Genomic DNA, 26,934 nt, shown 5'->3' with positions numbered 1-26,934 from the left:
ATTTAAAGTAGGATTAAAACCTTCAAATCGTCTAAGAAATCGGCGTTTAAAGCTTCCTTTAAATTTATAGTATAGCTGCTAGTTTAATTACTCATTGATGAGTACTTTTTGTATTTATATTTGGGATCGGTGTATGGCATTGTCTACCAATAGGTAGAACGATTCTTTCCAGGCGGGGTGCAGCCTCAGACATTTTCCCTCCTTTCGTGTAGCTGGCGTTTCCATTTTCATTGTTTGTCACGTGCGGCCACTTGAACTGAATTAGGGGAAAAGATGCATGTATAGAAAAAAGAAAGGCGGGTGGGGGTTGAAACGAAAGTGATGTGCTGAAAGTGAAGGTGGGTTCCATCTTTCATCTGCTGATATAAAAAAAATAAATATAGTAAAGGAATGAGTAAAAAAAATGATAAAAAAAAATATATATTTATGCAATGTCTGATTAAGGTCTTAATAGGATAGTAACTTAAGGAACAAAAAATTATATAAAAAAAAGAATATAAATAAATTTATATTCTGTCTGATTAGGATTTTAATAGGATAGTAAAGGAATAAATACGAAGAACATACAAAAAAATTAAAAAAAATAAATATAAATATATTTACGCAATGTCTGATTAAGGTTTTAATAGGATAAAAAAAAATGACTAAAAAAAAAATAAATAAAAAAAATATAAATATATTTACGCAATGTCTGATTAGGGAAAGTAAAAGTATAAAAAAATAAATTAAAATATATAACTTTCACTAACCTCGCAATTTTTTCGCTTTATTTTCTTCCATCTCCAGCCCTCTGAAATGGTCTCGAAGAAGCGCTCCAATGCCGCTGACCGAGTGCAGCGCTCGACGGCGACTGCGGCAGCGGCGGCGGCAGCAGCGGCCGCAGCAGCAGCTGCGGCGGCCTCCGCAAGCCAGGGCAAGAAGCGGCCCGGGAAGCAGACGAAAGCCTCCAGCGGCGGCGATGAGGCGGAGGACAGCAAGAAGTCGTCGGCCAGCAAGACGGCAGATTCCAGTGCAGCCAAGAAGCCGGGCAAGGATTCCACGGCATCGGGATCGGGATCAGTAGGACTCACTGCCACCGAGAGTGGTGGAAAACCCACAGTTACATCCTCCACTTCATCATCGGCCGCCTCCTCCTCGTCCAACAGCCTGAAACTGTCGCCGGAGGAGCGACACGAGGACGGGAAGGCGCGGGCCATTAACAAGATGCTCAAGAGCCTGGACATCAAGATCCATGGCTTCGACAACCTGCTGCCCAGCGGCGAGGAGCGACTCAACGACGGGGTGCTCAAGTCCTCCATTTCGGAGAATGTGAAGACCAAGTCGCGGGCAGCGGCGGTCAAGGTGATATCCAGCCTTAATCCCGGCAAGATGCCGCCGGTAAAGCGAGTGCGTCCCTCACCGGAGCCAGTGAAGGATAAAGTGGATAAGGAGAAGGTGGCGGAGAAGGTGGATAAAGAGATGAAACCCAAGTCGGAGCAGGAGCTTACTCCTCCATCCCCTCCAGAGGAATCTCTGGCCTCCAAGGCGCCGACCAAGAAGACGATGCAGCAGGCTAAAAAGGCCAAGGTGGAGCCATCATCCTCCTCCTCCTCATCATCAGCACAAACGACAGCTGCAACGATAGTCTCAGTTCCCAGCGGCGCCACTTCATCCACTTCCAAGCAGTCGGCGGTTAAGAATCCCGGCAAGAAACCCGCCCAGCAGGAGCAGCCCAAAAAAGAGCTAAGCAAGCCCACCAAAGTGGTCAAGCCGAAAAAGGAAGTTATCACGCCGAAGAACACTTCCCGTTTGCCGGACTCCAATACCGAATCGGTGCAAATGGAGCTGGAGGAGATTGTGGCTACGCCGACGGTGACACCCTCGGCTACCCCAACGCCCACGGCCACGCACACGGTTACGCCAACGCCCACACCCACTCCCACACCGACATCTACGTCTGCAGAAGCAGCAGGGCAACCAGTTCCCCCACCACCACCGCCAGCCAAGCAGCGACCCAAGGTGAAGTACACCAAGACGGGATCGGCGGGATCCAAGGGTCGCATGCCACAGGCTCTCCACCAGAAGGCAACGCCTGCTTCGTGGAGCGGAGCCAAGGATATCTACGACTTCAAGTCGGGATCGGAGGACGAGGAGCCGATCAAGATGGTGCTGCCGTCGCTCAAGGAGCTGCGCGAGTTCTCCGACGAGGATAACAAGCCGCTAAAGCTGTTCGAGCGACCGGAGAAGGTTAAGATTCAGGTGGTGGATGAGGAGGAGCAGCCGCTGGTGAAGAAGGAGGAGAGACCCTCGGTGGAGAAGGAGGTGAAGGTGAAACCCAAGGAAAAGGAAGTAGATCCCTTGAGCAATGCACAGCAGTCCGAACCAGCAGCTAGTAAAATCACCTCCACCAGCAGCTCCGTCAAGAAGCAAACTAAAAGGAAGCTAAACACTCCAACGCCCACTCCTTCGGGCCGCAAAAAGAAGCCAGCAGCCAAGGGAAAGGCCACCGCCAAGGAGCCGCCGGCGAGCAACAGTTCCGCCGACAGCAGCTCCTCCGAGGATGAACGCAAATTGAGCGCCTACAGCGGACCCAAGCGTCACAGGATGGCCTCGCTAAATGCACTGGCCAAGGTGCAGTGCCTCTACGAGAACGAATCCCGCACGGCCCACGAACTGGGCCTCTCCAAGGCGACGCAGCAGCCGCCGCGGATTCGCACGCTGGACGGCAGCGACGAGGACAACCACAAGGATTCGCCGCGCCAGGAGACGGACAGGGACAAGGGCTCCGTTAGTCCAGCGCCACCGCCAACGGCGGCCACTTCGAGTGCGCCGCCCAAGGAGGCGGAGCCGCGCAGGGAACTACGCTATGTGCCCGGCGGAAGGGGCGTGGGCAAGCACTGGGAGTTCGACAGCGACAGCGAGACCGAGGAGCTGCAGCTGCTCCAGCAGCCGCTGCCGCCGGTCAAGAAGAAGAAGTTGCCCAAGAAGGCGCCGCCCAAGAAGACGGCATCCAATGATTCGGAGGCGAAGCGCAAGAAGAAGTCGGTCCAAGTGGAAAGCGACGAGGAGGAAAAGGAAAAGGAGAAAGAGAAGCCGAAGCCACCGAAGCAGCTGCCCAAGAAGCGCAAGACCGCCTTCACCGAGGAGCTGATCGGCGACTACAAGGGCATCCTGGCCAGAAAGCGCATGGCCAGCCTGAATGCCAGCGCCATTGTGGCGGCCACCTACGAGGTGGAGCGGCATCTGGACAAGAATCTGGCCAGCGATTGCAGCAGCTTCGAGAGCTACGACGAGCTGGACACCCTGCCCGCCACCACCAGCAAGGCGGCAATCAAGGCGGAGATGGTTCACATCAAGAAGGAGCCCAAGGAGACCAAGGAGAGGGAGAACGAGCGCAAGAGGGAGCGGGAGAACGAGCTGAAGGACTCGAAGGACTCAGCGGTGGGCAAGATGTCCAGCCACTCGATCATCGAGGAGAGCAACGACTCCAAGTACTCGAAGGAGACCAAGGAGACGAATACGGACACCACCATCACCACCACCGGCTACCGCGACTCGGCGGCCAGCACCAAGGACGCCAAGGACTGCAGCCGGCCCACCTCCTCGTCGGTGGTCATCGTTCAGGACACCGACGTCACCATCACCGGCGTCTACGTGAACGCCAGCAACGGAGCCGCCCAGGAGGCCTACTGCAAGATGCAGTACCGCGTCCAGTCGAGCGTCACCGAGGAGCGCGTCCTGCGGCCCGGCTCCGTTGAGCCACCCAAGTCCTACACGCCGCTCAGCGCCCTCTCCAGCATGCTGCCCCCGGGCGCCAGTTCCGGACTCAGCGAGGGTGAGCACTCCAAACTTATTTATTTATTTATTTATTTAAAAATTGGAAAATATCTGCCAATATAAAACATAATTTCCACCTCCGCCCGAAGAAGAATCTAGTCCAAAACACCCGAATTCAATTGGTTCTTGAACTCTGCTCTATGTGTACATATAAAGGAAAAATTTTAGAAGTCCAGAAAACTTTATAGATTTCTGAGACATCAGTAATAATAACTTAAATACTTTACCTCTAAAGTTGTTTACAAAACCACACTGTTTTTTTTTGGTAGCTTTTTTTTTAATTTATTACATAGAATTTATTACTTTGATCAGCCAATTTATTGGCTATATTTTTTGGCATCTCTTGTTATTAAAGGTTTAACCAAAAAAGTAAAAGATAGTAAGCGCAAATATTAGGTTCCTTTTATTAAATTTAAAAAGTAGGTAGTTTTAAAAATGAATATATCTTTGGTGTTTCTTTTCACTCATTGTTGCTAATGAATTCTTCTTGAAAGAAATTTACCAATGTCTTCGTAAATTATTTATATGGTGTCACTTGGGGTAAAAAGTTCTTTGGTCAAATCTACTAAAACATAATTTTAAGATTATTGAGATGAGATTATTTGTAAAATTTTTAGATTTTTTAGCTTTACTAGGTTGTTGGGATTATTGATATTTGAAAGATTTTTATTATGTTTGCAAATAAATAAAGGTATACAATTTATTGTAATCTTTTAAGAGCCATACAAATATCCATATTAAAAAAAAAATATATATAAATATCTATTTCCTGAAAAAAAAATATTTCTTTGAAAGAAAGTGATATTTTCTATATATTAATTGAACGTAAGCTAATACTTTGGTCTAATACTTTGGGTTTTATGTGCTCCCTCAGCGCACAGCTCGCCGCCGCTTCCTGTCCACGCAGCGCCGACGGGACCGCATGTCCTGCTGCCCGGCGAACATCTCAGTGCCGGGATGTACCACGCCCCCGATCTCGGCCTGCACACGGAGCACGCCCTGCCCGAGCACCACGGTCCGCCGCCGCCCTCGTACGCAGCTGCTGCCGCAGCGGCCGCGGCCGCCGCCGCCTACCACGCCCACCAGCTGGCCCCGGGAGGCGGTGGGGTGCTGCACATGCACCACCAGCACCAGTACGCCGCCCATGCGGCCCACGCCCATCACTACCAGCAGGCGGCCGAGTATCATGGCGGCCCTCCACCGCCGCCGCATCACTACGGCGGTCCGCCGCCACCGCCCCAGGGTCACTATGGTCCGCCGCCGGGAGCACCTGTTCCGGTCCCGGTTCCCGTGCCCGTTCCCAATCCGGTGACCGTGCCGCCCGAGCGCTGCGACGTGGGATCGCCGCCGCCATCGTATCGCGCCAGCGCCTATCCGCCGCCCTCGAGCGTGGGCATGCCGCCGCCCACTTTGGGGGGCGGATCGAGCGCCTTCTGCGCCCCGAGTCCGCTGCACCATCACCAGCACCAACACCAGCAGCCGGGACCCGGCGTTGGGCCACCGCACCATGATCCCAGTGGTAAGTGCTCGATAATAAGTATAATGTTAAGAGGTATCCATTAATCGGTATGATATTATGCTAGTTTAATAATATATATGGGATGATATGTGGGATATTATAAAGGATGATATATGGGATAATATATGGGTTGATATATATAATTTATTTTATATAATATACAATTTTGATTATCTTTGAATATGTTGGGAGCCAAACCAATATTATATAAGCTGGTATACATGATAGGATGATATATATAATTTATTTTATATATTATACATTTTTAATTATCTTTGAATATGTTTAGAGCCAAACCAATATTCTATAAGCTGGTATATACATATAATGGGTGTTAAAACCCTGGTTAAAACACCTATCATTTTTTATTGCGAATAATGTCTAACAAAATTATCTCGGAAACTTGTTAAGCTAAAACCATTATATTCTTTTGTGAAGACCAACTTTAAAGGAACTTAAAAACTTAGCTATAATATTTTTATAACCAAATCAGCTGCTAGAAGTGTTTTATTAATGCCTCAATGTTGTCATCGATTGACTATAATATGCCAGACATTTTTTAATTTTTTTTAAATTTTTTTTTGCTAAGAAAAGAAAAGTTAGATTCCCGCTGAATCTTCTAGAACTCTCTTTGGTTTCTATTATTGCGAAACAATAGACGAAAAATTGAGTTCTTGCCGGAAAAAGTTTTCAGCACAAAAATTGCCTGATGTTTTTCGTCGGCTAAGTTTCGGGTGGGGTTGGAAAAGCGGCCTGTGGCTGGGGGATTAGTTATTAAATAGGCGCAAAGATGTGTGCGGATTGGCGATGTCCTTTTGGCTTCCTTCCTTCCGCAATTCCTCGCTTCAATCCCTTTGCACATCTTTCACCTCTTGCGGTCGACGACAAGAAGAATTGCTTACACAGGAAAAAAAAAATGAAACATATATTTCTAATATTTTAGAGGCAATTTCAAATTGAATCCACAAAATTCCAAGTTAATATGTTATGTTAAAAAATGTTAATATTTTTTTAACACATGATCATTACAAAAGAGTAATATCCTTTTGAACTGGGAATATTATAAAATACAATCAATGATTTTTTTATCTGCATACACTTAGGCGCGAGCCCAATAAGCCTCTTGTCTGCATGTGTCTGTGTGTCTGTGTTTGGGTGTAGTTTTGCGCCTGTGTTAGTGCTGGCCGCAGTCGGAAACTGTAAGCAGAAGCAGGCAAGCAGCAAACGGAAACGAAATGCAAGCAAAAAGTAAGCAAGCCTGCAGGCAGCGACTGAGAGGAGCCAGCCAACCTCCATTGATGTCATTTACCTTTCGACTTACACAGACACTAGCGCACACTGACACATAGGCACTCACACACACACACACACAGACATGACGGAGGCAAAATGCATATTACAAAAGTTGTGCTTAAACGCCTAAAAGCAGGCAGCATATTTTTTATTTCGCATTTCTCTCGCACGAGATGAAAAAGGGTGGAATAGGGCGTGCTCTCTGGGTTTTGCCTTTCGGCGCCAAAAAAGCCCCGCATATCGATTTAAATTAATATGATCGATAAAACGATAAAATTTATGCAGGTTTAAAAATAAATTCTTTAAAATAAACTCAAAAATTTTAAAGTATTGGAAATACAAATCTGTTAGCTTTTGATATATGTAGTAAAAAGCTTATTATTTAGGGTGGGTTAGTGTACCTTTATTTTGCTCAAAAAAATATAATAAAAATGTAGGATACCCCACGATCCACCGTTTTCCTTTTGCGAGTTAAGTAAACAATCAAATGGAGAAGATTGATTCGTTTAGCATTTTTCCCCATTCGCAGGATCGCTCAATGCCAACTCATTTATTCCGCCCCATTGATTCATATCCAAGGCGGACTACATCTCCATCCGAACTCATTAATTATCCACTGTGCTCGGCGTCGATGTCGTCGCCTTTGTCGGGTGCATCCTTTAAGTAGGCTATCCCCCGAGTTGCATGGGGCGGGAAAACTGGGGGTTTTCATTCACGTTCACATCCTCGTTCACATCTTCATTTCCATTCCCATTGAAACTCCTCCTCACTCCCCCTCGCACCACACAACTTCATTCATGTCCGCGTGAGTGTTTGTACTTTGCGCTGTGCTGACAGTTAGCACATGTTCTATTTGACGTTCGTTCATCCGTGTTGACATACACACACGCAACACAGTGCACGCCAGGGTGGACCTGTCACCGGTTTCCTCTGATTTTTTGAGATTTTTGAGTTGGCATACAAGTTTTAAATGTCAATCATTATAGTGATTAATATTAATAATTTAATAAAAAGAATTTAAACCTATACTGCTTAAAAGTATGGTATAAGATACAGTCTGGAATTTTAAATAGCTTAATTTTATGGAGTTAGCGTAAGTGCAGGTTAATGAACTTTGTGCTACATTTGAACCATAAAATTATTTTAAAAATCCATAATATAATTTATTTTAAGAATTAAACAAATTTTGTATATATTTTGATAAATCCAAATTTAAATATTTCTATATTAAATATTATACCCAGCTGCTGCATCGTTTATTGCAACCCAGCTAAAGCTCTTTAGCCCAATAAGGTTCACCCTTATTGCACTGCACACACACACGCTCGCACTGCATTTGTATGTATGCCAAAGAGAGAGAAAGAGTGGCCGAAAGAGAGAGCTCAGAAATGAAAATCAAAATCAAACACAAACTCAAGCCAAACTCGCCTTTCTTTGGCTGCTGCGTCTCTGTTACCAACGCGGCGATAACAAGCCAACGAGAGAGCTAAAAAGGATTTGGCGCTTGCCTTTTTGGCCGCGTTTCGTCCGCTTTGTGCCGGCTCTTCTTCTCCTCATTTCTCGATTCTCGGTGCTCGCTTCTTGTGCCTTTTTATTCCTCCACCCGGACGGAATGGACCGGACTGCCGCCTGTTCCGCCGTGTTTATCCGATTTTTAGTTCGCATTTAGACGTCGACGGCAACGGAGACTGAGACTGAGAAGTCGAGAAACTGAGAAACTGCGAAACTGAGCAATCGAGAGACTGAGACTGAGAAACGCTCGAATTCGTGGGTAACACACAAAAAAAAAGAAAGATGCTGTGCCAAGCAACGTTGCGTATACGTAACGTGGCCTGCGCGTGTTCGTGATAATGGGTGTTGCTCTTGTTGTTGTTGCTCGAAACAACAAATCAGAACGATGACGATGATAATGATGATGATGCCGATAATTACGTGACTAACGACGACGCTTATGCTGATGTTCGTACGTCATCAACATGATGCAGGGCGTAACAACAAAACAGCGAGCACATTGCGTATACGTAACGTGCGTTTCGTGTTTGTGTTAATAAATAAAAGCGGCACTTGTAGAACAACAAAAGATTAATTATTTTAATGACAACAACAACTGGCAATTATCGTTGTGCTTCAAGCCTTTGATTGTTTTTAAACAAATGCCGCGAGTGTGTAAGAAAAAAAAAAAAAAAAAAAACAAAAGCCCAAATGTGAAACGTATTTTTTTCCTCTACTTTTTGTTGTTGTGTGTGTCAATTATGTGCAAGAATGCAATAGCAATTTCAACACAAGTGTAATTCGCGCCCCACCCCAAATAAAAAAAAAGAAGAAAAATAGGAAAAAATTGCACTCGCGTGCCGGCTTCTGGGGACTGCGACGCCAACTGCGACTGCGACGCCGACTGCGAGCGGCTGAACTGCCGCTGACCACAAATCTAATAAGCCTCGCATTCTTCCCCCAGTTAATTTTAATTGCAACTGATTTATGAACAACAAAATAATTTTTTAGTCGTCTCCTTCTTGCTTCTGTGTCTGCAATATTTTGTTTTGCCATTGCCTTTGCTCTCCTTCGTCGAGTGTGTGGTTTTTCCTTTCCTTCTTTTTTTATTTTTTTGTATTTTAACCCCCTTTTCTGCCCATATATACATTTATATTCCGTAGTCGTCGTCGGGCAGCGAGAAAAAGCTAAAGCCCAAGCATCCGGCAGTTGGAGACTGAAAACTGCTCTTTCGTCCAAGGGTGCAGGCGACGAAAAGGCCGCGGTTCAGATGTTTCGGGAAATGTTCTTGAAAAAAATTATTTATTTGTGGTACTTTGGAGACGAATATTGAAAAATCCTTTCTTTTTGTATACCTCGATCTGTTACCGAATTTCGGATTTTGATTTCAGGCGATGTTTGGTGAAATGTTATCGAAAAAAAGTATTTATTTTTGGTACTTTGTAGAAGAATATTGAAAAATCCTTTCTTTTTTACCTACGATCTGTTACCGAATTTCGGTGTTGGTTTTCTGACAATTTATGGTACTTCGGAGACCATTATTAAAAAATCTTTTCTTAGCCTGCACCTACAATCTGTTACCGAATTTCGGTTTTCCAATTCAGACTTTTAAGTCAATCCATATTCGCCGTACACTGATCCTCTAAAATGTTGACTTATCTCTAAACTCTAGATATTTTTCTAGTTCTTATAAGTCCTGCGAAGTCGATTTCGTCACTTTGGTCGCCTGATCGAATCGGTTGCGTTGCAATTGTCTTTCGCCTTTGGCTGCAGCTTCTGCTCTTGTTGCTTTTGCTTTCGTTGTTGCTGCCGCGCTGCAAGTCGCGCCTTGGCTTTTCTCTCGCGCGCTCTCTCTTTTTCTCTCTTTCGCTGTGGTCCAGTTCGCTCTCTCTCTGTCTCTCCGCCCTCTCGCTGTCTCCCTCTGTCTGCCTGACGTTTCACTTCACCCAACTAAAAAACTCAAAGGAAAAAAAACGGGGGGAAAAAGCTAACGGCAAAATCGCATCGTTGCTGCTGCTTCTGTCGTCATCGTTTTTGCTAATTTCTTATAAGAATTTTCTTGAACAATTTTCTCGCTGCCGTTGTGCTCTTGTCTCGCTTTTTTTGTTTTCTTTTTTTTTAGAAGTCGTTGGCAGCCAGTTGAGATGTTGTTGGTGTTGTGCTGTTGCTGTTGCAATTGTTGTTGTCGTCTGCTTGCAACTTCATCTGCTTCTTCGTACCTTTTTGTTCTTGTTGGCTCTGTGTTCCTCGTCATCGTTTAACGGTGCTCCTAAGTCGCCGTTTCTTTAAGTGTGTTGGTAAAAGCGTGCACTGAGAAAAATCTACCAAGCGTTTGCCATAATACCCAACAATTTTATTTGGTAACAAAAAAGAACAAAATCATTTTAAATATTTTTAAAAAGATTGATTTGAAGAGAACTCCGATTATTTTTTTGTCTGAAAGTCCTAAAATATATACCAATTTATTCTGCCATATTTCTTACACCATACTTTTAGGTTTTTTTCTAAGTAGTTAAAATCTTTGGATTAGCTAGATGTCTATAAAAAGCTGAGAAGTTTTAAAATCACTTTTAAGGCTGTCTAAAAGTATTCATAAATATATTTAAAACCTATTAGTGATTGTCCTAATAGGTTGACCTAAAACCTTGGCAAAGGTGTGTGTTTACAGTTCAAAATTTTTTTAAATTATTAAATAATTTTTTACTTTTACTGAAATAAAAAACTTGAAATTAATTAAAATAGAATTGACTTAATTTAAGTCAAACCTCTTTCATTCAGGATTCATATCATGACAAGGAATTTACAATTAGTTTTCTTTTTATTGCCCTTCCTTTCTCCCACTGTCCTTTCTGTCATTCTCCTTTCTCCCAGTTCTTCTCGTTCCACTTTGGCTTGGACACTGCTCTTAAGGTTGTTATCAGCTATCAAACAGTAATGAGAAGATTTCGTGGGTGGGTGGGTTTTTTGTTTTTTTATTTTATATACAAAGAACAAGATCGTGTGGGTGAGAAAAAGACAAAGAGATAGTCAGAGATTCGGAGGGAGAGGGAAAGGGAGAGACATCAAAGTGGAAAATGTAAACAGATTCATTCAGAGGCGAACTGCCGCTGACACATTGCAGTCACCAATGCAGCCACGTCCCCCTTTTTTGTCCACGTTTCGCCACCCCTGGCCCCCCGAGCATACCCCCCTTTATGCTCCCCACTTTGTTGCCATGAATTTAGGCCACAAAAATGCCATCGTTGGCAATGTCCAAAAAAGCAAAAAAGCATAAAATGAACGAGCGCAAAAAATAAGAGCCACCAAAACACATGGAGAGAAACAGAAGAGAGAGGAAATGTGCAAGAGAAAAGCATAAAAGCAGCGGATAAGGAATGCGAATGGGAATGCATATTGGGGATCCCCCTGCCGCACACTCCACACACACACACACACACACACCGCATTCACCTTCGGGCCATCAAAAACAGACGCGACCAATGCTCGAAAAATAAATTCGAAAATTTGCGTTGAAAATAACTCAACGTGACACATATACAGTAGCACCCAAAATAATAGTAATACCTGTAGATTAAAAAAGCTGTTGCCTAAAACTACTACTATATTGGTCTACAAACTATAAAAATTCCCTTTTTTATTATACAACAATTTTAAATTTAGAATATTATAAGCATCTTAAGTCATATTTCTCTCAAAAGACAAATTGTACATTTTTTTTAAGTTTATAATTTAACGATAGTATTCAAAATGAATAGTAAATATTTTAGATAATATTCAAAATGTATAGAAAATATTAGAGAAAATATTTAAAATATGTAGAAAAATATTACTATTATTTTAACCGGAGCTGTTTCTATAAGACTACAAAAAGTACAAGAAGAGTGAAAAGTGGGGCTGATTAGGGTGGCAGGTGTCTTTTTTAGATTCTTAGAACTGCGGTCGAAACCAAATAGCATTTGGCCAATACACTTGGCAATTCCCTGAAAAACGGATTTCTTTATCATTAAGTATGGGATGATTTAACTAATCATAATCGTATTTCTTTGATAACTGTGGGTCAGTGAACAAGATACTATATTATATTGCATTTTTCGATCCTAAGTAGATAGTCCTGTTAATCGATAAACATTAATCAGATCTAGTTTTTATGACCCGTTTATGGCTAATGTGAAATAAAGTGCAATTTCGAATGACCACAAAAGGCGTTACTCATTAAGTTCTGTGAGTCAACGGGAGTCTTACTAATAAAGTGCACTGGTGAAATGAATTATTTGTCATCCACGTTGTTGTTGGTGGCTCAACCCCCTTTGTGGCAGGTGGCTTTTAAACAGGTGTGGGCGTATAAGTAATCACTGTGCACTATTCGACACTATTCCACTTATGCGATGAATGCACGCAGAGGCATGCATCGATGGAAATCGAATTGAATCGAATTGAATTGAATTGCAATTCGCCACGACAAACCGCAGCAATCAGCTGGCATTCAATATCCAGCACAAGGCCAAGCCACGAAATCGAATTTGCATCGTAGTGCCCCCTATCTAGAACCACCCACAAACCACCCACAAACCACCACAGGATTTTGTCATCGATGTGTCAGTTCCTGTGGAACATTGATGATAATATTGGCCTCGCTTGGCTGGTCGAACAGTTCGGCCATGCAACAACCGAGCTGCTGACCTTTAACCCCCTTGGCCACCCACAAAGGGTTGGGGGGTTGGTTACAATTAGTTCCCGTTTTGGGTGGCGATTGGGTGGCTTCACTGGAGCTTTGTGGCGACTGCTCTCGAACGCAATTTCACTGCACACGCACATTTCAATTTTCGGGGCCAACCATCGCCACCGGTGTTTACCTCTGGATTGTTTGTTGCCACTTGTGCTGTCCTTTCCCTTTCACTCACCCACCAACTGCCCCGCCCACTCCCCCGCCCACCTGTTTGATTCTGTATGCCAGTGATTTACGCCCTCCTCCATGGTTATTGTGCTGAAATGTTTGTCCTTCCAGCGGAGCATGTTCATTGGTTTAAGGGACAAAATAAAAAGGCTTTTAAATAATCAGGGGCACTTACATATAATTTTAAATACGAATTTAAGGGGCTTTTAAATTAGACCTTACTAATATTTTAAGTTAGGAACTTATAAATGTTACTGAGCATCGTAAATCCTTTATTTTAGATCCATTTATGTAGTTTCCCCAAATCATCCAAGATTAGCAGGATATTTTGCGAGCACCGCCATCATAATTTTCACTGGCCTTCCTTGATTAGCATCCGTATGTCGCACTCTCGTAAACAAAACCAGCGAATTTTAAATTCCACAGTGGAGCCACACAAGTGGGAAAACAGCAAAACAAAAGGGGAAGTGGAAAATGGAAAATAGAAAAGGGGAGAAATTCGCCCGAAGCTCTCCTGCAGCAGTAGAAATTCCAAATCTGATTTGACACGCAAAGCCACAAAGTGAACAAAATCAACAATAGCATTAATAGCAGCCAAACAAAACGATGGAAAACAGGGGGCGTGGCAATGGAAAGGAGGTGGAAAATGCTGCTGGCCACAGAAATGATTGGCGTGCAAAAGCGTTTAGCGGCAGCCGGATTATGTTTTGCGTTTATGCTAATGTTTTATGCTGCTCTGATGACGAGTCAATGTCATCAAAAGGGGGGCGGGTGGAATGGAAATGGGTGGACAATTGTCATGGTCGACTGGTAAATGGAAAATGCGACAACGAATGCCCAGGAATTCAAGGTAAAAAACGAGCAAGGCATTCTCAAACGCAGCCACGTTGACAAAAGCAATTATGTTAAAAAAAAAACCAAAACTTTGAAAAGGTACATTGCCGGTATTCATTAAAAGGTTATGCTATTTTAACTGTTTTTCACAAGTTGAAGGTCAGTGCCTTTAGCCTTCAGGGAAAACTTTTTAATTGTGATTAAATTGGTCCCAAGAAACAAAAAACAAGAATCAAAGCTAACATCGCAAAGTCAAAGTTTTCGTAGCCTCACTTTCTTAAGAAGCTTTTCGCAGCTTTTAAATTTAGATTTATATATTTTTTTTAAGTTAAATAAACATATAAAATGATTGTTTGTAGTGGCTTTCACCCAAAAAAGCAACATAGGTAATATATACTGGAAAATACTAGAATATACTAGATGTAGTATATTATTGTGGTATTGATTTAATACTAAATAATATAAAGTATGTATTCTGTTGTTAATTTTCACACTAAATATTATTAATTTTATACTTTGTAGTTTATACAGAATTTATACCGAAAGCTTCAATTTAATATACCGTATTTATTTAATACTGATCCTATTGATGTAAATTGGATACTTAATAAGAATAAGACTATTTCCTTTTCGGTCTATTTTACCAGATTTCCGTACAATTTCTTCGTAGATAATATGACAGTTTGTTTCTATGGGTTCCCAATGGGTCTGTGGATTATTTTCGAAAGTGGAATCAAGTGTAAACGCCACCCTCTGCAATTTTCAATTTCAGCTTCTTACAATATAGCTGCATATTGCCGACATTGTCGTCGGATTCGCCGTTCGTGGCCATTGTTTTGTTAACCGAATTGCCCTTGAGGGCTGACTGGCTTATGGATTTGGCTTGCTGGCCAAAAGGGTTGCCAGAAACTGTGCTGTGCTGCGCTGACTGCCTGTCCTGTCCTGTCCGCCCACCACCCTCCCATTCTACCCTTCTGCCATTCTACAACCCAACCTCCCCCCGAAAAAGGAGCCTTGACATTTTTAAAACACATAGTTCACTGGATGGCCTTCCCTGGGCTTGCCTCCCTTTTCTTTGTTCGCGTCCTTGTCGCTTATTTGCATTTCCTTTGCCAGCGAAATCCGTTAAATGCGCTTTTGCACTTTGCCTGCTGCCTTCTGCCTGCACTCCCCCCTTTTCCAAAAAACCCCCCGCGACGCCTCTGTGTTTATTCATTACGGCGTTCATTGTCTTGTTCTGCGCCAAAGTTGATTTGCAAGCGGATGGAGAAGGTCAAGGAGCAGAAAACACATGTGGAAGGCACATGGAGCAGTTGGGCGAAAAAAGTGGGCGGGATTTCTCGTTATAGAATGGATTTGCGTATCCCCAGTTAATGGCATACTAAACGTTTAACTTAAAAATAGTTCTAAATAGTAAGAAATTAAATTTATGTGTTTTTTTAAGCTAAAAAAATATTTATATTATATTACATTGGTATCAGAACATTTGTTGCTATTTTTTTTTGGATTTTTCAGTGCCATTAAACCCATTAAAAATTTTTTTTTTCGCTTTCACTCATTATCCTGCAAAGGCAACCCGTCTATAAAGCTTATGTATATTTCACACGTATGCCGTAGGAAATGTAATTGAAGGCTTCAGTTAAATCGACAAGGTATTTGAGCACCAGCCCCCACTTGTGGCCATTATTGCTACCGTCATTAGAGTAATTATCGTCACTATCATGGACACAATCATCGTAATAGCTGTGCAACACCCAGTTAAAGTCTCGTCCTCCTGCGTTCCAAAGTCCAAAGTCCAGGCCAGAGGACCATAATAATGCCCAGACTATTCCGCAGTAGACCCACAGGGGCCATAGGCGTCGATAATTGTTCTATTAGGCAAATGAGTTCGGCCCAGGTAACCAGGCAGCAGAGTCTATGTGCTGCGTACCTCTCCATCTACCTCCCATCCCAAACTGTTGGTAATGTTGTTGTTATGACGGCCACGCCCACTGCGAACCAGTTGCAGTTTGCCGCCCATCTTCGCCCTTCGATTTTCGCATTCATTTGTGTCAAGGTTGTCGAGTGGTCAACTGGTCAGGAGCAGCTGCCTGTCATCGAGCGAAAAACCCTTGGGATATATTATACATAAATACATATACGTATGTCTGATGTTGATGAGTTGTAGTGTAGCAATAATAATGCTTATTATGATACTGATGATGATGATAATTATGATGATGATGAAAGTGCTGGTGGCAGGCTCAAGTGCACTGCGAAACTTGAACATGCAAATTATGCTTTTGGGGTCTCCTCAGTGGGTTTCCTCAGTGGTTCTTGGGTTCTAGGAAGTCATTATTGAATGGGGCTGGTCGAGAACATCTATATTTACTTAACACCCCAAGAGAAAGAGCTTTGTTAAAATATATTAATCTAAAAAAATGATCGTTTTTGTTTTCATAGTTATATAGGATCTAATATGATCTCAAAAAACTAATAATATTAGTTTGGGATAGAACTCCTTATTAGATATTAAATCAGAAATCCTATAGATACAAGACTGATTGTGCTAGAAAGGTTCCCAAATCATTATATTCAGTCTATAGTATTCATGAAAGATCGCCACGGTTCCTTGTTGAAATCTACATATGCACATGCTGCAGGTCATTAGGTTATTTCCGATTTCGATGGGCTCGACTAATGGATGCGAGCTGTCGGCGGGCTGCATTATCGCGCTCCTCCAGCGGTGCGTTCCATTCGCAACCTCAGGAACCAAGAACCAAGAACCAAAGAGCCGAGGGAACCCCGGTCTGAAAATCCCTCGATCGCTGGCTTTCGGTCTCATTTGCATGGTTGGGCGATTCCAAGTTTCGAAGTTTCCTTGGTCGCTCGATGGACGCTTCCATCGTTCGTTCCTGCTTGGACGGGGACGGGGGCTTCTCGGCTTCTCGACGGCTCGTTTTCGTTCCGTTCTCACGTCCGTCGTGGTTGCCTCATCATCTGCTGCTCTTTTTCTTCGTTTTCCCCAACTGCCTACCGCCGCTTCTTCACGCCGCTCATTATAATTTTCCATCAATGTGCGGGTAAGCGTGACCGTTTTGACTTCATTATTCCCCCGCCGCAGTTTACTTCCCACCTTGACACTTGGAAAAAAACGGCCGGAAAATAGAAAAATCAAGAATTAAACTTAGAGTTTCAAGAAATTTTACTTAAACGCGATCAGCTAGGAAGTTATAAAACTAAATTTTATTATTTGTTTCTTTGCGAAAATTGGCCAATTAATATTTTAAATAAATAAAAAACGAATGAGCAAAACTTATTGTATTATGTACAATTTACACGATCCTTGATCTTTAATATATTTTTTAAAGATGGTGTAAGATGTAATTTCAGTATGAACCTAATGAACTTTTTGATCAGATCTTAATTTTGGGATTATAGATCGTAGGGTTTTGTCAAGAATTCACTTGATCTCAGTATTCAAATAAAAAAGCATTTCGTTTTACAATTTTTTTTTTCCCACATAACAGTTCCTTAGAACTCGGATAGAGATAACGCATCTATTTTTCCAGTGTACGATCGACCCGCTCTGCACTGCTCTATCTTATCTCACAGTTGTTGGCCGTCATGTGTGTCCGTTTCCATTTCCGTTCCCTAAGTCCGACTCTTCGGAGTGCCAAAAAAAAAATCTCGCGCTCTGCAAATGTCGAAACATATCCACTTACCCACTCTCAATTACCGGGGGATTTCGCTTTGAGAAAGAGCCAAATTATCGCCAGAGAAAGAGCCAAGTTATCGCCAGAGAAAAGAGACACGTTATCGGCAGAGAAAGAGAGACAGGAGAAAGTAAAGGAAGGGAAGTGGCGTCAAACAAGTTTGCCAACAATGGATGGTCAAGAGCTTGATAAATTTGGCGCATCAAGAAATACAAATGCATTGGAAAATACAATAAAGAAAATAGAAAAAAACAAATTAGACATTAGCCAACATACACTCATAAAAATTAATTTCTAAATTTTGGAAATCTCGCCATTGAATCGGCCTACCTTTGAAAATAGAAAAAAAATTTCTTGTTATTAGAAAATTGTCCTTTGAATACAGAAAACCTTTCTTGATGGAAAAAATTCAAGAAAGAATTTTTCTTAAAAATAGAAAAATGAAAATCTCATATGTTTGTTTTGCCGTCGCAGCCAAAACATTTTTGTACGTATTTAATGACAAAATCACCTTTGAATATATGAATGAAATGACCCTAGAATATAGGAAAGTAGCCATTGAATTCCTTCGGCTGCCGAATGTTAACGACAAGAAAAACGAAGTGGGACGAAGGGCCTACTCGGCCCGACTACTACCCGGCTACCGACCTCTCTGATCATCCGAGCGTCAGTTGTGAAAAAAATTCGTGAGTGATGGACGTGATTTTCAAGCGGATAAGAGGTGAAGCCTTTTTCCGAATATTCAAAGGTATGTAAATATGTATATAATTTTTTGTATAGCGGGCGTACAATTGTATGTATGTAATTAAAGGATACATTTCAAATCTCTTTACCAAGCGTATACCAATTAAGGTGAATTGTTTTTTAGCTAAGAGCTACGTACATACATACAATTGTACATAAATTTGTGGGTGTACAGTTCTATAATAACTTTATCTTATTACTCGCATTTTATTTATTTTTCAGAGTGAAAATACCTGCAGTTGCATCAGCCAAATAATTTGTTTGTCGAAGCTGTAATTTTGTTTTAAAACGTTCTAAGGTAAGAAAAATATGTTGTATTTGTTTGACATACTTATGTATGCATGTAAATATCTATGCATGTACGCGGCTCACCCGATCTGAAACCCGATTTTCAACCCTTTCATATTCTGCTCCTCTCTCTCTTCTCCTTCTTAAAACTGACACGATCTGCCCTGCTTACATTCGGTCTCCCTTCGCGCAAGGGACTGTATGTAAATATATATGTCTGTATGTACGTGTCTCTCCCGTGCCTCTCTCTCTCTCTGAAATTCGATTTTCAACCCTTCATTTTCTACCTGTCTTGCTCCTCTCTCTCGGTCGTCTGTCCAACGTGTTTGTATTTTGGCTATTATTAACATTACATTATTTCAAAAAAGTTGTTTATCTAAAAACAAATCATTGATATCCCAATAACTCTTTTTTTATAGATGAGGAAAGGCGAAGAAAATGGATCACCGTAGGTCATATGAAGTTCAACAGACCTTGGGTAATAATAATGTTTTCTTGAGTCAAAAATGTGTTATTTAAAAATGTTTAAATGTTAAGTGTTAAATGTTTTAAATGTAAATAAATATAATAAGCAAAAGAAAAAACTAAGTTACATTTTATTTTTAGGGTTTCAGTGTTAATATAAAACTTCCTTTCAAGAAATATTATTTCTTAAATCAAGAAATAAAATTTCTTGAAAGAAAATTTAAACAAGAAAGAATTTTTCTTGTTTAAAAGGTGCCTTTCTAAAAAACCCTTTCTTGTTTTAAGAAATTTAATTTCTTGAAACAAGAAACAAACCACCTTTGAAACAAGAATCGCCTTTCTTGTTTTAAGAAATATTTTTTCTTGTTTTTATGGTGGCTTTCTAAAAAACCCTTTCTTGTTTTAAGAAATTTAATTTCTTAAAACAAGAAATATTTTTTCTTGTTTTAATGGTGCCTTTCAAAAAAACCATTTCTTGAAACAAAGGTGAGGTCGCCTTTGGCAAAAATTCAAGAAAGAATTTTCTAGATTTTAAGGAAATTCTTCGATTTTTTTTTATGAGTGTAGGCCATCCCTTTCACTCAATCTCTGGCCATTTGTATAGCGTCGTTTTGGCCACTCTCTACTCTCCATTCTCCAAAATTGAGGCAAGCGCGCATTTTCCTCCCGAAAAACTTTCTCCGTTGCGTCCGGCTTGCATTGCCCTTAATGGCTCACCATCTACACAAAACGACAGATCAGCTTTGGCCAATGAAATTATTGGAAAGGATTTCTATAGAAAATAGGGATTTTTTGAATTTTAAAATTCAATGCAATTCAATTAAATATTATATATCTTCTCTTCTGAATAATACAATAATAATAATCTTCATAACAATGATGTCATTATAAAATACCATAATGAGGTAAATCTATTTTTAATGGCAGGCCTATTTTGAAACGGAAAGATCAACATAGAAATCTAAAAAATAATGAATTAAATGTTGGTTTTTGCCATTTTAAGATATATTTCGATGATATTTTGCGCTGCCCGCTGAGACTCTGATGCCTTTTAAAGCGGGTCTCTGATTCTGATTTATTCATTCGTACACTCATAAAAAAAAATCGAAGAATTTCCTTAAAATCTAGAAAATTCTTTCTTGAATTTTTGCCAAAGGCGACCTCACCTTTGTTTCAAGAAATGGTTTTTTTGAAAGGCACCATTAAAACAAGAAAAAATATTTCTTGTTTTAAGAAATTAAATTTCTTAAAACAAGAAAGGGTTTTTTAGAAAGCCACCATAAAAACAAGAAAAAATATTTCTTAAAACAAGAAAGGCGATTCTTGTTTCAAAGGTGGTTTGTTTCTTGTTTCAAGAAATTAAATTTCTTAAAACAAGAAAGGGTTTTTTAGAAAGGCACCTTTTAAACAAGAAAAATTCTTTCTTGTTTAAATTTTCTTTCAAGAAATTTTATTTCTTGATTTAAGAAATAATATTTCTTGAAAGGAAGTTTTATATTAACACTGAAACCCTAAAAATAAAATGTAACTTAGTTTTTTCTTTTGCTTATTATATTTATTTACATTTAAAACATTTAACACTTAACATTTAAACATTTTTAAATAACACATTTTTGACTCAAGAAAACATTATTATTACCCAAGGTCTGTTGAACTTCATATGACCTACGGTGATCCATTTTCTTCGCCTTTCCTCATCTATAAAAAAAGAGTTATTGGGATATCAATGATTTGTTTTTAGATAAACAACTTTTTTGAAATAATGTAATGTTAATAATAGCCAAAATACAAACACGTTGGACAGACGACCGAGAGAGAGGAGCAAGACAGGTAGAAAATGAAGGGTTGAAAATCGAATTTCAGAGAGAGAGAGAGGCACGGGAGAGACACGTACATACAGACATATATATTTACATACAGTCCCTTGCGCGAAGGGAGACCGAATGTAAGCAGGGCAGATCGTGTCAGTTTTAAGAAGGAGAAGAGAGAGAGGAGCAGAATATGAAAGGGTTGAAAATCGGGTTTCAGATCGGGTGAGCCGCGTACATGCATAGATATTTACATGCATACATAAGTATGTCAAACAAATACAACATATTTTTCTTACCTTAGAACGTTTTAAAACAAAATTACAGCTTCGACAAACAAATTATTTGGCTGATGCAACTGCAGGTATTTTCACTCTGAAAAATAAATAAAATGCGAGTAATAAGATAAAGTTATTATAGAACTGTACACCCACAAATTTATGTACAATTGTATGTATGTACGTAGCTCTTAGCTAAAAAACAATTCACCTTAATTGGTATACGCTTGGTAAAGAGATTTGAAATGTATCCTTTAATTACATACATACAATTGTACGCCCGCTATACAAAAAATTATATACATATTTACATACCTTTGAATATTCGGAAAAAGGCTTCACCTCTTATCCGCTTGAAAATCACGTCCATCACTCACGAATTTTTTTCACAACTGACGCTCGGATGATCAGAGAGGTCGGTAGCCGGGTAGTAGTCGGGCCGAGTAGGCCCTTCGTCCCACTTCGTTTTTCTTGTCGTTAACATTCGGCAGCCGAAGGAATTCAATGGCTACTTTCCTATATTCTAGGGTCATTTCATTCATATATTCAAAGGTGATTTTGTCATTAAATACGTACAAAAATGTTTTGGCTGCGACGGCAAAACAAACATATGAGATTTTCATTTTTCTATTTTTAAGAAAAATTCTTTCTTGAATTTTTTCCATCAAGAAAGGTTTTCTGTATTCAAAGGACAATTTTCTAATAACAAGAAATTTTTTTTCTATTTTCAAAGGTAGGCCGATTCAATGGCGAGATTTCCAAAATTTAGAAATTAATTTTTATGAGTGTATGACTCACTTTGGTCACTTTAAAATTCAGAACCCACAAAACCGAATACCACGACACATAATTATTAACGGGACATTTGGGCACGCGCTGAATTCGATTTACTTCGCACCCACTCCCTTCTGCCCGTACTTTCGTTTAGTTTTCAGTTTGTCATTTCTATGGACTCTCGACTATCTTATCAGCTGAGTTTGTAGGTGTTTGTGCAAAAAGCAATGGCAAACAGATTTCTTTATTAACAAAAAGGAACGATATAGTCGAGAGCCACGACTATAAAAATACCCTGATAAGAAATCTGTTACCTTTCCTTGGGTTTTAAGAAACATTACAAACTAAAAATTATCCCACTTGCAAAGTCTTTTGTTTTATGCTGAGATTTTCTTTGACGAATAAATTTCAATTTAAATATTTTGTTTAATTAAATCTAATTAAACCTAAGACAATACATAGGGCACACAAATAATTCGAATATAAAAACATGTTTATCTTTATTAGCATTTTCGCTTTACAAAGTACATCGAGACTAAAATGAGCTCAATTCACAATTCTTATCAGCAATTGCAGTGGTTTCATTATCGTTCATGTGCTTAGATCACAATTCTGGAGAATTGTTTAAAATGTATATTAATCGCCTTTTTAAAATGTGAGCTTTTATTTTTTTTGCCAATTTAACTTTTTCTATCAGTTATATGTATACATATGTTATTATACAGTTATTAAAACTCCAATTTTAAATTAAATTTTGCTGAGGTGCGAAACAATTTCGTACTCGCGCTGATTAAAAAAGTATTCAATAGCCTTTCAATTGCTCTAAAATCTTTATCTTCGCTGTATTGTTTGTGATGGTAATAGCTCTATTCAAATTTATTCCGTTCGAAAGAGCTCTCGACGCTGGCGATGATGTGGATGCTGATGGCCCCTCGCTAACATTTCGGTCACTCTGCCCGGTCCCCCGTTTTACAATCCCTGAACATTCTTATCGGTCCCCCATGTGGTGGCTTCTTTATTCCCAAAAAGTTTAACCGGACTCTGTGCTTACTACTCCTGTTGCTAGGGAGTAAACGGGTATATTGTAGAATTGCGAAATATGTGACATATCATTTTAAGAGGTTTTTGACATTAATAAAATATTTGGAATCATCTCGCTATCTCATTTTCAATGACCGAAATTATTATAATAATTTAATTAATTAATTATACTATAGTAGAATATCCTTATAACTCTTTCTTTCTATTTGATATCTAGCTGATTACAAAGTATTATATTACTCTTAAATTAAGAAGTATAATAATTTGATAAAATTAGAAAAAACAAAACAGATTAACGGGTATGTGTTAGTCGGAAAACTCGGCTTCTGGATTGTTCGAGTGTTTTGGCTTTTCCTCCTCTTGCTCCCCCATGCGAGAGGAGAGAGAGTGAGAGACCGAGCGGGAGAGAGGCCGCACTTCGGGTCGCCTCGTGGCGCCGTCGGCCGACCAATCAGAGAGCAGCTTGGCCACTTCGTGAGCCGTTCGTGAGCCCCTTCGTTTCGCTGTCGTTGCATAATGGCCAAGAGGCGACAAGTGTTGGCCCAAACCGCACAGCCAAACTGAACTGGCCCAAAAGAAAAACAAGGGAAAAGTCCGAATAAAAAAATTCGGCCGCGGAATGTAAGAGCGTTTACAACGCACACACACGTAGTCATATAGTGGTAGTGGTGGTAGTGCGGGCGCATCGGGTCCGGTTCGGCGCTCCTCGGCACCATTCGGCTCTCTCAGCTGTTCCAATCGGCGGCAGAGCGCCAGTGCTCCGCCACCTTTCAAATCGCTTACAACGCGTCAGCGCGACGCGGACGCTCCAAACGCAAAAAGAAAAACGGAACAGAGAAAAAGTAATACGCACTGCAGCGCCACAGCAGCCGAATAGGAACAACAACAAAAACAAGAACTGCGCATGTAAAGCCGTGTTTTTATTATTATTTGTTGTTGTTTTCTTTACGGTGTTTTGCTGTTATTGCTTTCGTCGCAGACAACAAAAGTGGCAAAGTTTTCGCCACGGCATTGCTCATACGCCCCGTCTCTTGCAAATTCGCACACACACACAAGCTCACACGCGCGCTAATACAAGCGCACTTCTACATACAAGTGTACGCGCGCGTTTTGTGTTTTTTTTTATTCGTTTTCTGTTGGTGACATGCAAAAAGCAACAAAATAATATTATTAAATACGACGAAAGCGATTAGTTCGGCGCTTTTCGCAAAAGTGGGCAACAAAAGTGCATCAACGCAGTGCAAATCAAAATCAAAACAAAAACAAACCGAAAAATAAATAAATCACTTATTATTAAAACATCGCAAAGTAAGCTTCTCCACACACACACACACACACTCGCGCTCATAGACTGGCTCACAGACACCAGCACACTCTCGCACTCACACACACAGATAGAGCAACAAGTTTGCGTGCCACAAAATTTCCATTCGGCATTTTTTTTGCGTTTCTGTTTGTTTTTATTTTATTTTTTTAGACCGATAGTTGTTGACAACAAGCCAGCTTTATCTTGTTGTGTTTTTTTTTCTTCTCGGAAATAATATAAGTATTAAAATGGCGCTTTGGCCTGACTTTTGACATTTTTATTGTCTCGTTTTCAATTTTCGTTTTTCCCGTGAAATTTGTTTTAGCGCGCATTGAATCGAATTCTTGGACAGCACTTTTCGAAGGGTTCTCAAAATTTAGCTCGAGGTTCAGGGGGCTTGAAAATTCTTCGGAAATACAAAGTTGATATACCCCTGCAGTTGTAAGCACAATTGATCTGTTATCAAATTCCCAGTTCGTTTTTAAAAACGAAATGTTATAAACATCGGCAAAAACTATGATTTAAAAATTTATCAAAATAAAAACAAATTAAAATGCAATATTTATTTAAATTATTTTATAGTCAATATTGTTTCAATCTGCAATATTATTTATTTGGTTGTTTGAACTACGTTTTAATGTTTGTTCTTTTAATAAACAAAACGGAATTATAGACCATAAACGTGAGGGAAATAACAACTTGGAAAATGGATCACTGAAATCCATATTTATAAATTCGTTGTAAAATAAAGAAGCTAGCATTTTTGGCAAATTTCCATGATAAGAAACGCATTTCTCTCTCATTAAATAAAAAAATTCCGTATATTCTAAAAAGGAAGCCCTAAATTGTTAAACTGACTTTATCAATGCAAAGTCTTCATCTGTGCTGACATATTCCCATATCCTTTAAAGGATCTAAACGAGTATGCGTGATTAAATCCGCACCATGTGGACGTTCGGAACAGTTGGTATTGGTAAAGGTATATCTGCTTAGATCCTTTGCCCACATTGTTCGCGGTCCTTGTCTTCTTTTTTGTTTCCTTCTGTTGACGCTAAGTACAAGAGCAAAGTATCGTCCTTCTGTTGTTGTTGTTGTTGTTATTCCTGCAGCACACACCTTTGCACTTTAATTCCTGCCGTCTTATTTAGCATCTGCGCCGGGTGTTACTTAAAAAAAAGAGGAAAAAGAAGAGAGAAAAAAAAGTGGAAGGGATGGGGAAGGACATGTGAGAGCGGGTATATGGAATCGACTAGCGGCGGCAGCGGTTTTAATGTCAATAAGAAGCGGCGGCTGTTGCCACTCACTCACACTCTCGCCCCCTCTCGCTCGGGCACGCACTCACACATGGCCACATGGCGTGTGCACGCGGTCAGGACGTGCACACACACACACTCACACATTCGAAGCAACAGTGCCGTCCTATATCCTTCGGCTTGTTTATCCTTGTTTTCTCTCGATTTCATGCTCGTTTCCCACTTGCCTCCACTTAAAACGGCCGCTCGTTCTCCCTCTCTCTTGTCACACTGAGAAAAAAAGGGCTTTAAACTTCATAATATATTTTCTTAAAATCTAGGAGAAAGAAAGGGTTTAAAACAACCTTTCCCTTTGGTAATTTTAAAAATTCCTTTATGTTGTGCATAGAATATTTGTTTGTTTAATATGTTCTGATTTTTTCCTGTGCATTTAAGCCCTCCATCTTCTCTGGCTCATTATTGTTATTATACGTATATAAGTAAGGGTAGGGGATAGGAGTATATGGTTAAAGGGTTCCGTAGGTGATTTCTGAATCATCTGGATGATGATAAATGACACACGCTGCTCCTGATATCATCGGTATTATTATAGCTTGGTAAATACATATAAGGAAAAATGTACAAAGATTAATATTATATCTTATTCCATTGCGGAAAATGATAAATTAGTAAAATACCTTTAAATATATAATATTGATAATACTTTTTAAAATGCTAATACAGTGTATTTTGCATACTTGAGGTTCGTATTCCTCTCCTTGATCCAAAAGCTTGCAATCTTGGGTTTTAGGGGATGTGCGCACCCCTCTTTAAGGCTCACACAAACTGTCTCACGCACACCGACACAGGGAACTTGTTCTGCCTGCCACGCAATTTGAAACGGCCTTGAACGGCATTTGATAGTTGCTTTCGGTGTCTGTTTTGGCACTGCCCTAGACCTGCATGCCATCTATGGGAACCGAATCTATACTGTGTATACATTATATATGCAACACTTACATATAAAGCTGTTGTTAAATTAAAGGTTCGTTGTGGCTTGTATGCCTGTTATTTTTTATAGTAAGGGGGAATTTCGTCTTTGGCAAAACGTATGCAACAAGTATCTCTCTGATCTCGAGAATTGAATTGGTCACTTCAGATTCTTTTTATAAGGACATACATTTCTAGAAACTTTTATGTTGGCAATATATGTTTAACTAATAAGCAACAGGATTTTAGAATTTTTCCAATTCTAGAAAGTCTAATTTAACAGAAACAAGAAAGGAAGCTAGCTTCGGCCAGCCGAAGCTTATATACCCTTGCAGATCATTCCTATTAATTAACAAATCGCAAAAATGTTCAATTAATTTCATTAATCTCATTAATTTTCCGATCGTTCCTATGGCAGCTATATGATATAGTCGTCCGATTTTGATCCAATTAAAATTGAAATTCG

General features: G+C 40.3%; 2 protein-coding genes and 2 long non-coding RNA genes across 7 annotated transcripts in view; 2 read left to right on the top strand and 2 right to left on the bottom strand.

Annotated features, from left to right (window-relative positions):
- The window catches only part of Hers (Histone gene-specific Epigenetic Repressor in late S phase), a 46,841-nt gene that overhangs the window by 1,691 nt on the left and 18,216 nt on the right, over positions 1-26,934 (top strand). For 2 of the 4 annotated variants that reach the window (XM_017141437.3, XM_070219151.1), the window contains exon 1: positions 23,703-23,782. Coding sequence is in view for 1 of the 4 variants with exons in the window: in XM_070219150.1 (XP_070075251.1) it covers positions 796-3,814; positions 4,691-5,335 (3,664 nt within the window). In the remaining 3 variants the exon portion in view is untranslated. Of the gene's footprint in view, positions 1-786; positions 3,815-4,690; positions 5,336-23,702; positions 24,249-26,934 lie in introns of those variants that run through there. The other 2 variants (XM_070219150.1, XM_070219152.1) reach the window with 2 other exon arrangements.
- Positions 18,189-19,130, top strand: LOC138913956 (uncharacterized). Its single transcript, XR_011419850.1, has 3 exons — positions 18,189-18,290; positions 18,509-18,584; positions 18,994-19,130. It is a non-coding gene; the product is annotated as an uncharacterized lncRNA (long non-coding RNA).
- On the bottom strand, positions 20,590-21,542 carry LOC138913953 (uncharacterized). The gene is made up of 3 exons (XR_011419847.1): positions 21,441-21,542; positions 21,147-21,222; positions 20,590-20,737 (listed from the first exon to the last, which is right to left on the bottom strand). It is a non-coding gene; the product is annotated as an uncharacterized lncRNA (long non-coding RNA).
- On the bottom strand, positions 23,165-23,846 carry amn (amnesiac). Its single transcript, XM_017141417.3, is given in 3 exon segments — positions 23,165-23,431; positions 23,434-23,541; positions 23,544-23,846. Coding segments are annotated over 3 exon segments (660 nt in total). The 3' UTR covers positions 23,165-23,182.

Source organism: Drosophila takahashii, chromosome X (assembly GCF_030179915.1).
Source record: "Drosophila takahashii strain IR98-3 E-12201 chromosome X, DtakHiC1v2, whole genome shotgun sequence".
In the NCBI taxonomy this organism is placed as follows: domain Eukaryota; kingdom Metazoa; phylum Arthropoda; class Insecta; order Diptera; family Drosophilidae; genus Drosophila; species Drosophila takahashii.
The sequence above is the reverse complement of the archived record's forward strand: the minus strand, read 5'-3'. Positions and strand labels throughout refer to the sequence as shown.